This window comes from Micromys minutus, assembly GCF_963924665.1.
Source record: "Micromys minutus genome assembly, chromosome: 13".
NCBI lineage: Eukaryota > Metazoa > Chordata > Mammalia > Rodentia > Muridae > Micromys > Micromys minutus.
Window position 1 is genome coordinate 31,392,240 of NC_137982.1, and position 12,941 is coordinate 31,405,180.

General features: G+C 41.2%; 1 protein-coding gene across 3 annotated transcripts in view; it reads left to right on the forward strand.

Annotated features, from left to right (window-relative positions):
- GPD2 (glycerol-3-phosphate dehydrogenase 2) overlaps nucleotides 1-12,941 on the forward strand; it is a gene marked incomplete at its 3' end in the record, with an annotated part of 127,255 nt that overhangs the window by 93,782 nt on the left and 20,532 nt on the right. For all 3 annotated transcript variants that reach the window (XM_080927153.1, XM_080927152.1, XM_080927154.1), the window contains exons 7-9: nucleotides 1,602-1,766; nucleotides 2,881-3,025; nucleotides 8,042-8,235. In XM_080927153.1, the coding sequence (XP_080783279.1) occupies nucleotides 1,602-1,766; nucleotides 2,881-3,025; nucleotides 8,042-8,235 (504 nt within the window). The remainder of the gene's footprint in view (nucleotides 1-1,601; nucleotides 1,767-2,880; nucleotides 3,026-8,041; nucleotides 8,236-12,941) is intronic.

The window sequence follows — 12,941 nt, forward strand, 5'->3', positions numbered from 1 at the left end:
CTGTTCTGAACCTCACTGTGTAGACGAGGCTGTCCTCAAAAGTCCCTGAGATGTGCCTGCCTCTACTACCTGCTGAGCGCTGGGATTAAAGGTGTGTGTCACATGACCAGCACTCCTGTCCCCTCTTTACCCCAGGGAGAAGGCAAATGTAGAGTGAAGCACCATCTTATTTCTTGGGCTGTGTGTATTCATCGTGGTCTGGTTTTAAAGACCTCACACTGATGAAAGTTGACTTCTGGGACTTGGCTGTTGTCACCCACTTTTGGGTCACGTGGAGTTGAATCTGCAGGTTTTTCAGTTCCGGCTTCACCACTGTCCTTGTCATTGTTCCTTCTTGTATTATGTGTTTTCTGACACAGTACTTTAAGGGAAGTAGAAGTCGCCTCTCGGGAACAATAGGCATTTCTCACATCAGCCTTTAGTAGCCATTCTCCCCTTAGGAAGAATTTCTTCCTCTTAGGAAGAGTTTCTCCAGGCTGGGATTCTTCGGGCAGTTTTCGAATAAGATATTTGTGGGGAGGGGCCCCAGGATCTCCAGCCATTGATTCTCTCTTTATAACTTTGCCCTTTTCCCTGGAACGCATGACTTGTTCAGGGCTCCCAGACTGAATCACAAGGAAGAGACTTTACATAAACCATTTATACTCGGAGTTTGGTATGCTGGTGGCATCCATCAACAACAGTATCCATTAGACTCATCCCTGTAGGTAGTATCGTGATAGGACTGATCCCGAAGTGTGGGAATTTGAACTCTGCTTCAATACATCTGGCCCTGGATAATTAATTATTCAGGGCACAGAGAACCTGGACCTGCAATGTAGAGTAATTCTCCCTGGTCAGCGTTAACTGCGCTGCAATAATAAATAGGAAAAGTCTCCAGTGATGCCAGTATTTTAAAGTGATTAATCATCGCTTCCCCCTTCTCCTCCCCCTTAGTTTTCTTTAACTAGGATTTTTCAGCAATAAATCTCTAACAACACAGGTAGGGATTGTTCTGTAATTAAATTTTGCCCTGCTTAATTTCTTACCTTTTATGTGCTATTTATAAAAAAAAAGCTACATTTTAAGGAGCCCCGATCAAAATTCAAACTGAGAGAAATTCTTTTATGGACCGCCGAGATTCTCCATGGAAGAGGAAAGCCTTGGTTTTGAATACAAGATAGGCATGCACTCATAAAAAATTGTTCATGGACACCAGTTGGGGTGTCAGATGTCCCAAGGTTTTCAATTGCCTGGCTTCCATGTTGATGGGTTGTTCTGTATTAGAAAAAGTCCAACACATACATATGTTCCCACATGGAAAGAATCAGTACTTATCTGATAAGTTTAAAACTTTTGAGATAATTGATGTCGGCTCTGCCCGAAAGGAATAATCCCACCATTTTTCTCTTACACAAAATGTACTTGCTGAAGAAGCAGGTGAATGTTGCCCGAGGATGACAACATATTTTCAGATTGTACCCTCTAGAGCTGCCCAGTCATCACATAGATCCCAGGTGACAGGGACAGATGTGACATATTTGTTGTGACACACTTCTGTACCACCAGTCTGTGGCTCGAGGTGACTCCTGTCCCTCCCTTCATGCTTCTCTCTGCTCCAGGACAACACAATGATGCACGGATGAACCTCGCCATCGCCCTCACCGCTGCCAGGTATGGGGCTGCCACGGCCAATTACACGGAGGTGGTGAGCTTGCTCAAGAAGACAGACCCTGAAACTGGGAAAGAGCGAGTGAGCGGTGCCCGGTGCAAGGATGTGCTTACAGGTATGGCAGGGTCCACGAGGGAGGCCGTAGCTAGCATTTTGCTGTGCCTGTATAATGACCAAATGAGGACTTGTCACTTTCCTTTCTGTGAAAGGCAGACTTCAGTCATCTTAATTATAATCCTTACTGTCAACAATGCCTGGTTTAACATGAAAATGTTCCCTTGTGGGACTTGCCAATTTTCCTCCTTCGTGTTAAATAGTAACATTAATGATAACGATAACAATAAAATGCCCACAGAACTCTCACAGCTGCGAATGCCTTTCATTCCCCTCACAGAAACATGTGATTAATAAAATTAAATCAGTGTGCCAAGTCTCCGAGCATCACTCAGGTGACAAAGGCAGGGCTTTTGAGCCAATCACTTCAAACTCAATAAGATTTCCATTCTTGGCATGGCCCCATGGCTAGGTAGGCACTTGCAAAATTGTATCCTTTCTTGAACAAAAGCAACACTTGCAAAATGTATTTCCCTACTGTAATGCAGTTGAACATTAGGGTTCAACTAGTTGGAAAAAAAATGTAGTTAATTTAGTGTGTGTGTGATTATATGTGTACATTTGTGTGCTCACATGTGCGTGCCATAGCTTGAATGTCGAAGTCACAGGGCAATGGGGAGTCATTTTGCTCTTTCCACCAGGTAGACTGTCAGGATCAAACTCAAGTTTTCAGATTTGACTTCAAGTATCTTAATCCACTGAGCTAACCAGCACTTTTCTTTTTTCATGTAGGGAAACCTCTTTCTCTCTCCCTCTCCCCTCCCCTTCCTTCCTCTATTTCGTCCTCCTTCCCTTCTTGAACCCAGGGCCTTTTGAATATTAGGCAGGAGTTCTTATCCCCATAGAGAATATCCCCGGTCTCCTGGTCATAGCACTTTTAAAATAGACTAAGAGCCACAATGAAAAATCCCTTTTAGTTTGGGCTCTTTTTGGGTAAATTTACTCAGAAGTGAACCTTTCCTTTGGCTCTTCACTAGGTCTGGCTGCTCCTGTCACTTAGTGCGGTACATACTATATACACTTCACCATAGGTTAAGTTAATAGATGAACTAATAATCAGCCCTGGTGAGCAGAGAACAAACCGAGTAAGTAATCGATGCCGCTTTTCTCCACAGGGCAGGAGTTTGACGTGAGAGCTAAATGCGTTATCAATGCCAGTGGTCCTTTCACAGACTCCGTGCGCAAAATGGATGATAACAACGTTGTTCCCATCTGCCAGCCCAGTGCGGGGGTCCACATTGTGATGCCTGGGTACTACAGGTAACAACAGCACCCTGTTTTGACACCGTCACCCGAAAAACTGCCTCCCAGGAGATAACACACCAAATGTCTTCTATGCTTCAAAAAAGTGTTTTACTTATATTGTGCTGTTTATTTAAAATTCCTTCATGGTGTATGCTAGTGGTTTTAGGTTCTGTTAGACTAGGGGCACTTTCCCACAAGCTTTTATTGTTCACGGAGCTTGTCCCTCCCATGTCCCCTGGCTTTCTCTCTTTTCTCCTCCCCATCTCCCTATTCCCCTTTGGTTTCCTCTTCTATGTCGTATATACACACAGAATTTTAGGAATCTATATGAAAAAAATCTAGGAAACACAGATGAGAGAAAACATATATTTGTCCCCCAGAGACTGGTGTGATTGGGGTGGTATGTTCCTTCTAGTCACACCCTTCTTCCTACGACAGCACGACTTCACCCCCACCCTTCCTTCTGCTGTGTGTATATGTCACCTTTGCTGTACCCCTCCCACTCTTGTCACCACGCCAGGCTTTGTTTTGTAACTTAACTGTTGAGAACAATTTGGCAGTGACATTGTTGCATGGGTGGCACAGTTAGGTCACATGGTAGGTTTATCATATCATTCTGTTTTCAGTTCTTCCCACCCCGTCAGAACCTCTGTGCTGATTTCCATAGTGGTTCCCTCTGACCCACAGCCTTGCCAACACTTATTGTTATTTGCTTTCTCAATGACTGCTATTGTGAATGATGGTTAGTGAAAGCGAATATGATTTCATACATTAACTGGCCATTTGTGTTTTATCTTTTGAGATCTTTGTTTCACTGGCCTCTTCAATTTATTGACTGGCTTGCTTAGCTTATTTGATTTAGAGAATTTTGTTATGTCCTTTTATTTGTGTTCCCATGTGTGCACGTGCATGGTGTGTTCATGCGCCGGTATGCACATATATAGGTGTGCTCATGGCCACTTGTGCATGAATGCCTGCCACAGTATGTGGCACAGACCGATTTGCATGAGCCAATTCTTTCCTCCTGTGTGGGTTCAGTTGTTTGAACTCAGGTTACCAGACTTGGCAGCAGACACCTGCCCCTTGGTTATTTATTCTTTTAATTCTTTGTATATTCTAGAGATGTGTGTGTGTGTGTGTGTGTGTGTGTGTGTGTGTGTGTGTGTGTGTGTGTATATATATATATATATATACATATATATATACATATAGCAAGAACTTTCATTCTACAACACTCTTCACTTGATTAACCATCTCCTTTGCTCTACAGTTTTCAGTTTCCTGAAATCTCATTTGTCTGTTTGTGTTCCTCACTGAGCAACTGGAGTTCTATTCAGAACATCCTTGCTTGGATTCTGTATCACCTTAGTGCAGAACTCTGGCAGCGGTCCGTTTTGAGACAGGGTCCCATTATACTGGCATCAAATTCCTACCTATTCTCTTGACTGAATTTTCTAATGATTGGGATTAGAGCCATCAGTCACCCCACTCAGCTTCGTCTGTTTTGCTAACTGCTGTATCCTTCTGTGTGACTAGCATAGACACTGGGTGATGTTAGAAGCTGTATGTATTTTATTTTAGCTTAGGCTGGCACACAGAGTGAAGCCTGTGTGCCCTCTTTCTTGTTGCATCATTTGCAGACGTGTTTTTATGGATTGGTAAAGTTTGACATAATCCTGACTAACATTCCATCTAGGGAGCAATCATTGTAAGTTAGGTGTGTGTTTGGGAGAAGTAGGCGTGGTTAGCATCATTTCTTAGCGATTTATTTATTTTTCTTCTACATGTATTGGTCTCTGTGCCACATGCATGTCTGCAGCCCATGGAGTCCAAGGAAGGTTGCTATCCCTGCTCTTGGAGTTAGTAGATGAGGGACACTATGTACTAGGAATCAAACCTGCGTTCCCTCGAAGAACAGCCACTGCCTTTTAACCACCGAGTCATCTCCCTGGCCCCAATATTTTAATTCTTATGATTTGCAGTTATGTGCATATGTCTGAGCATAGGTTGGTACACATGACTGCAGATGCCTGAAGAGGGGAGAGGGACTGGAACCCCTGGAGGTGGAGCTGCGAGTTATTGTGAGCTGCCCAACAAAGGTGCTTGGAGTAGAGCTAGCTCTGTTTCTTTGGACAAGCTGTCAGTGCTCTTAACCTCTGAGCCATCTCTCCAGCCCCAGAGGAACTATTCTAACTTTGGAAAACCATTTTTGTAAATCGACTCTTAAAACTACGATCTGGAATTTTCCTCAGCTTTTCGGTTTCTTCCAAAAGCTGCACCAGCCTCCCACGGCCTGCGGCCTGCCGTACACGAATCTAACCACCTCTTCCTTCCAGCCCGCTTTTCACTACTGACAAGAGGTCTTTTTTTTTTTTTTTTTTTTTTTTTTTCCGCTAATGTGTGTACATACTGTTAGCTCTAACACTGATTGCTAAGTGGTTAACAATAAATTGATTTCAGTTTAACTAAAGGTTTTCAGGAAAGCAATGGTCTGCATGAGAAAAATGTTCATCACCTTTAATCCGACACACACACATAAATTAGCCAGCTTCCCCTGCTGATGCCAAATGAATCATACAGATTGAAAAGATCTGTGCACCCTCTCCCATTGTACTGACTGTCACCAGAGCTGACACTTTACGGTGACCTTGCAGAACTAATCCTTCATAAGAAAACAAACTTTTCCTCGAGGGAAACTATGAATTAGGTAATTTAGAACTGATGAAAGTTACTTCCAAGTGGCTTCTTAAAATTTTATATCATTTGTTAGTAGCTCCATGTTCCCCCTGTGCTTGTTAATTTTATGTTTGACACACATGTCTTTACTTAAGCAGCTGGTTCTCTACGGGCTCCAGGTACATGTCAGCTGGTAACTGTCACCTTCACCCTTTAAATGGCTTTTATTGCAGTGGAAGTTTCTGAGGGTCTCGGTGGTTGCGCTTTTCTAACTATACTTTCTATGCAGGTCATTAAATATTAGAATCTTCGGCTTAAGCTTATCATGTGTATTATTTGAGACCTGCCATGAGTTTTCTGGTTCTTGGGGTGGTTGTATATAAAGAATGTCAACATGACATTTTTCTGAAGTTTCTCGAATGTTTTGTTTGAACAAGAAGCCATTTATCAAACCGAAGCTCAAAATTTGAATGTGTTAGTGTCCAAACTAAAGTGACTGATGACTTAATCTAAGACTGTTATCAATTTGGAGCCCCCTCTCCTACTCCCAAAGTTTATAATATGTGAAATTAGGGATTGTAGGTCTAATGGCAAAATAAGATTTAATGTTTATTAGAGACCAAAAAATATTGGATACTTTTTCAGTTCTTAGAGTGAAATTCACTTCCTCTCTGGGACCCTGGATGGTCATGAGAACCTCAGGGAAAGGCTAAATTCTGAATGAGGGATGCTCTCCCTGGGCTCTCTGAATTTAAAACACATGCCATGTAGGGCTGGCAGCTTTGCTAAGAAAGACTGGTCCTCCTTGTAGTTTACATAATGAAGAGGAATAAAGAAGTTGATTGATGATTTCTATTTTGTGTAAAGTATTTTTTGGTTTGTTTTTAAACAGTTGTTACCCACTTATTCTTATCCATTTGAATACATTCTCATTAAGTATTTTAAGGGTTTAATGTTTTAAGGGTATAGTAAACATAAGGAATCTACTGCATGTTCTTTAAATACATTTGCGGAAAGCAGATTTCTTGAAAACTCCTTCAACTAAATGTGATTGTTTCCTGGTCTAAGGGATGTCATTATAGAACATACCTTTAACACTGGCTCTGTGTGGGAACTCAATAAAGTGTGACAGATTTCTATTACTTTATTTAAATATGGCAGTTTTGAATTCTTCTCAGTTCTTTAACAACTTCACATATTCTTGAAAATATAGTAAGTGCACTGAAACAATAGTTTTTAGTCAGCCATCTCTGGGTTTTACTTTTAATCTAATGTATTTATTTTATGTGGATGGATATTTGTCTGCATGCATGTTTATTCACCTTGAGCATGCCTGGTACCCAAGGAGGTCAAAAGAGGGCATCCTATCTTTGGAAGCTAGAGTTACAGATGGTTGTAAGCTGCCCACATGGGTGCCAGAAATTGAACCGAACCTTTGTCGGCTGGAAGTGGGGGCTCATGCTCAGAACCACTGAGCCATGCCTCCAGCCTGTCTACGGTTTTTATTATCGTTCGTTTACAATTGCCCATTCTTGTAAGTGCATTTGTGATTTTGCTTTGAAATTGTGCAGTAGGTGTTAATGAAAATTCTTCCTGAGGTTTTGAAAGACTTTTTTTTTTTTTTTAAAAATTGCATCTGTGTGAAGGGTTTATCTTTCACTTTTATTACTGACATAATTTCATTACTGGGCTTGTTTGAAAAATTCTCCTTGACCTCTTTCTCTCCATTGGCCCATCCAGTGATGTTATTATTTAGCAAATATGAAACCCTACGAAGTCCAAGTTGTTTTATTCTCCATGTACTACCTGACATTTCTGTCACTTTGAAATAAAGTAGGAAATCTCACATGTGGCACAGTAACACAGGTTTGCTTACTCATCATGGAACAAAGGGCTTTCTGGTTCCAGTTCAGTTTCTGGAAAGTTTGGCTTGGCTTTCTCATGCACTTCACAGGCTTTCTAATGTGAGATGTGCAAAATGTCAAATGTCCCAGGAAAACACGTTTCATAGACTCCAAGAAAGGTTGAAGAGTTATCGTTAATTGGCCATAATAGAAGAAATTATAGGCATTTATTCCACTGGCATTATCTAATGTGGATGGTCCAAAGTATAAAAACCAAAACAACTGAGAGACGATTAATTAACCGTGACTTGCCAGATGGGGAGGATTATAAGATAATATTATCACATTTGCTCAGCTCCTTATTTTTTTTAATTTTTTTTTGTTTTAAGTTTTAGGGATTTCTATGGATTAGGATGGAATAATAAAATAGTAGTTCTCATTTCTTTCTTGTATGGCTTATTTGAGTATGAGCGCCAAATTGACTAGAGTTTTTTTTTTTTTTCTGCTCTAGCCCCGAGAACATGGGTCTTCTTGATCCTGCAACCAGTGATGGCAGAGTTATTTTCTTCCTGCCTTGGGAGAAGATGACAATTGCAGGCACCACCGATACACCAACGGATGTCACCCAACACCCTATCCCTTCAGAAGAAGACATTAACTTCATCTTGAATGAAGTGCGGAACTACCTGAGTTCTGACGTTGAAGGTAAATGTTCCTGGGACATTTCTTCCTTCTTTGGTATCTACCAGACTTTTTCAGCCACTTTCAGGGTGTTGCTTGCCTCCGTCTAGAAACAACTTTATAGTATTTTATAATATAATTCGTGTCTTTTCCCTTTCCCACCTACCCATGCCTCACTGTGCTATGGTAAATCTAGATCCTTGCAAAGGTCAGGATGTGCTCCCTCTCAAAGCTAATACCTTCTCCTGACTACTACACCTTTCCTTTGTAGGGTGGATGAGTGAGTAGATGGGAGGGAAGATAGGGCTGCGTATATTCCAGGATGTCTCTATGTTGTTTATGAGGACCTTGAATCTATGGTCCTCCTGTCTTTTACTTTTGGAGTGCTGGGATTATAGATGCATGTCATAATAGACCTGTACTACAGATATATTTGCCTGTGTTGTTGTCTTTCTCTTGGTCTGACAAAAATACTATAGAATCTGTACTTTTAAAGATTTATTTAGCTAATAGTTTTGTCTTTGGGTTCTACTGCTGTTGCCAAGGCACCTCTTTAACTGGGGCTGGCTTAGAGATTCAGAGGTTCAATCCATTATCATCATGGTGGTAAACATGTAGGCAGACATGGTGCTGGAATAGGAAGCCTACATCTTATCCAAGGGTAGCCAAAAGAGAGGACTGTCATCCTTAATGGGTGGAGCCTAAGTGGCCCAAACTTCCCCCAATAGGGTCACACCTCCTAATATTGCCACTCCCTATGGCCAATCATTAAAACACATTTATGACTATATGGGGGCTAAACCTATTCAAACCACTACAAGTTTGGACTTTGGTGAGGGCCTTTTGTTCATATTCAGTTATTACAAGGAGGAAAAGCATCCCACAATGACAATATATATGAAATTGAGAGGGAGGAGGAGGAAGAAGAAGAAAAGAAGAAGAAGAAAAAGAAGAAGAGGAGGAGGAGGCAAGAAAGCCCAATGACTGGGCCTGGGTCTGCCTTGGTCTTTTATGACATATTGCTCTTGGAAACTAATCAAGTGCCAGGTAGGGAGAACAGGCCCATTCTGTACAGCCATTTTCAATCCTGGGGGTGCTTTCAGGCTGTCAAATGGGAGCCAAGCTTCTAGAAATTGACAAAGTGTCATAGCATCAGAGTCTGCCTTAGTGTTGAAAGTACAGCCTAAGCCAAAGCTGACTTCTTTTTAGTTTAACTGGGTGCTTTTACTTGAATATCATGCATAAGAGTCTCAAGCTTCCTAGCTTTACCATGCTGGTTCCCAGCCCCAATTGTTATCCCATCCAATCTAGAATTTGTTCTTTCTTCCATTTTTTTTACCTAGTGTCTTTTTTAGTTAGGGTTTCTACTGTAGTTATAAAATACCATGGCCAAAAACAACTAGGAAGGAGAAGGTTTGTTTGGGTTACATACACTGTCCATTGAGGAAAATGAAGCAAGAGCTTAAACTGAATGGGAATCTGGAGGGAGGAGTTGATGCAGAGGCCAAAAATGTTGTTTACTGCCTTGTTCATCACGGCTTGCTCAGCCTGCTTTCTTACAGAACCCAGGACCACCAGCCCAGAGTGATAATAGGCTCGACTTACCCACATCAATCACTAATTAAGCCATATAGGCTTGCCTATCATCCAGTCTTGTGGGGACATTTTCTTACTTGAGGTTTCCTCCTCAAATGACCATAGCTTGTTGACATAAAACTAGCTAGCACACCTAGAACACCATGCACACCTCTTCCCATTTTATCTCTTTGGGTATTGCCCAGTCTTATTCCTGAGCATCCTTCCACCCCCAGACAGAGTGTTATTATGTAGCATAGACTTGCCTTGAACTCATAGCAATCCTCCTGTCTTGGTCTCTCATGTGGAATTATAGGAGTATACCATTATGTCTGGCTCAAGTGTCATTTTGTACTTAGTTGGGAACAACCCTTAATGGGCTCTCTAAGTCAGCTTTTTAATCATAAACTAATCTCCCCTTCTGTCAGAGCTTAGTAACTAGAACACATGTGTGGTCATCTCTTCTTTCCTGCACACATATAAAAGAAAAAGAAAGTCACTTGGGAGTCTCTCCACTGGCATTAAGAAAATCTCTAACTCTCTTAAGTGCCACACATATGTTCTTACAATGTCTACAGGTTTGTATATGAACCCTTCTTCTCCATGTATTCTATCGTCTAATGATTGTATATTTACCATTACCAAATCAGGCCATATAGATTTAAGACCTTGTCACCTTGTTTCAGTGTAGTGATGACTTCTGGGCTGTCCTTTGTACTGTGACCCTCATCTTGGCACAGATATCTATGCTTCAAAAATCACCTGCCTTTCATCTTTTCAAAGTCACCCATTATACTGCTTTTATATCATGGTGGCATTTCTGAGACTGGCCTGAGAGGTGTTCTTGGAGATCCTGTTGAGGCGGGGCATCTTCATCTACAAAGGTTGTTAGCTAACACACACGTTCTTCTGTTTGGAGCAAAAGTAACCTAGTTAGCTATTGGTGGTTTCATGGAATTTGTTTTACAGTTTAATAGTTCTCTTTGGCAGATCCTACAACAACGGTGGGTTTTCCTGACAGTTTTGTCATCTGTAATGATCAGTAGTTTCTTGCATCAAGCACTTATCAAATCCAAGAGATCATGTGCTATATGTCCATGTTTCCAGGATTATTGGTGGACTGGGTATACTTCTCCCCTCACGCCTTCCTTCCTTGTGTCCCGAGGGCCACCCTGGTCAGGCTCACTCCAGCTTTATCTGTGGTAATAATACCCCTCACTTTATGTGATGAGTATGCATGTTTTCACCCTTAGTATTGGCAGTGTTAGTCTGAGTTCAGTATGCATTCCATCGCCTCTCTTAAAAATAAGCTCATTGACCCACAGGATCATTCACACTTAGGTGGTTTTCTTGCAATACCCTTGCCCACCCTCTTCTATTCTTTTTTCCCCTCTTACCTTGTTTGACGTCCCCCAGGACATGAGCAGAAGGACTTAGCACTGTCTCATTTTTCTGAAATATGTTGGGGGTGGCACACTGATTATGGTAGAGCTTAGCCTTCAAAACAATTACTTTGGGCCTTCTTTGAACGAATCTCCATTTTCCTTTCTTCTTTTCTCATGGCAATCCAAATGATCTCCATAACATTCACTATGAAGTTCAACATAACTATGATTAAACTCCATAGGCACTGGCTGCAGCCCTGGCTGCAAAGAAGCTCTCAACATTTGGAGTCTCTGAGACCTGCTCACTGATTTGCTGAACACCAAATGGGAAAACTCAAGGGATTTGGTAGCGACATTACTACTGCCATCTTTCTCTGATAAAAGAGGCAGGTTTAATGGTTTTGAAAAAACAGTTCATCTGTTTATATGAGCAGTCATAACGATGGCTTCAGTTGAGGAAATGCAAACACTATTTTCTTCCGGATGCAGCTCACTAGCATTTATGAATCCTGTTTCCCTAAACAGGTTTTCCATTGTTGTTATTGTGTTTTTTTTCCAACAAAACAAAGAACTTTAGAAAATGGCTTAGATTACTGTCTGAGTTTGATAGGTCTGTACTGTATTTCATTAGTTACTTCTAGTTTAAAGAAGTAGGTGTAAGTCTACACTAAATAGAATCTCTTTAGGTATCTGCAACAGTAGCATACACTTATTAAATAAATATTAATTTTCACAAGCACTGTGTATGTTCAGCACATAGCACCTGGAGGCAGCCATGTTTTGTTTAGCATGTCTAAGTATCTTAAACCTCCTTGTAATTTAAACTTGATACTTTGCTTTCCCATTGTATATTTAGAGATCTAGATGGAGCTTAGATATCTGGATATGGTTTATTTTACTATGATAATGATTTCTGCTTTCTTTTGTTTAATGTTTGCCAAGAGAAGGGTTATAGATGTGCCATAAGATTGTGGGAACAATGTATAGAATTATTTCAAGAGAGATCTCCTATATGGACACTTCCTTAGACCTCCCAACGTAAATGCGGTTAGGACAGGAATCCTGACTGAGAGAGTGCTTGTGCCTCAGGCATCCTTGGGTCCTAGAAAGCCACTGTGTCCAGGATGAATGAAAAAATCTGCCTCTGATAGGAGATTTAACATCTAACAGAGGTGGTGGCACTTTTACTCTGCCTATAAATAGACATGACCATTCTTGATTGGTCTCCAGAGACGCCTTCAAATCTCTTACCCTTTGCATCAGAAAAATGGAGAAACTGGCAAAGAGTGCTTCTGAATTCTAAAGTTTAAAAAAAGTGGTTGAACATTTCTGATCAGGTTTTCCTCTTAGTTGCATGGGGACCATCTTGAGACGTGTGTTCAATAGGTATAGTATCCAGGAGGAGGCAGTTCTGTCAGCTGTGTTCACCTTTCCTTGCTTAAATATATACTTTCAATTTTACTTAAGCATAGTTCTTATTTTCTTTTGCACTCTCATTTCTAGTTGACTAGACTCCCTCTTTAATCCTGATAAAGGGAAGCAGTTAGCTAATGCTCACTTATAGTGAGCATGTTACAGTGAAGACTTTCCGAGCTGTAGGCTTTCTTTGGGTGTTTGGGTGGAGTCCAGCATCCTTATGTCCTAATAGAAATGTGAGAGAAACCAAGCTTTGTCACCCTCCAGACTCTTTTTAAGGTGTCCACCTCTTTGTGCTTTCACAAAGAACTCTACCGTCAGTGAGTGCTGTGTGTGTCGCACACACTGCTATGG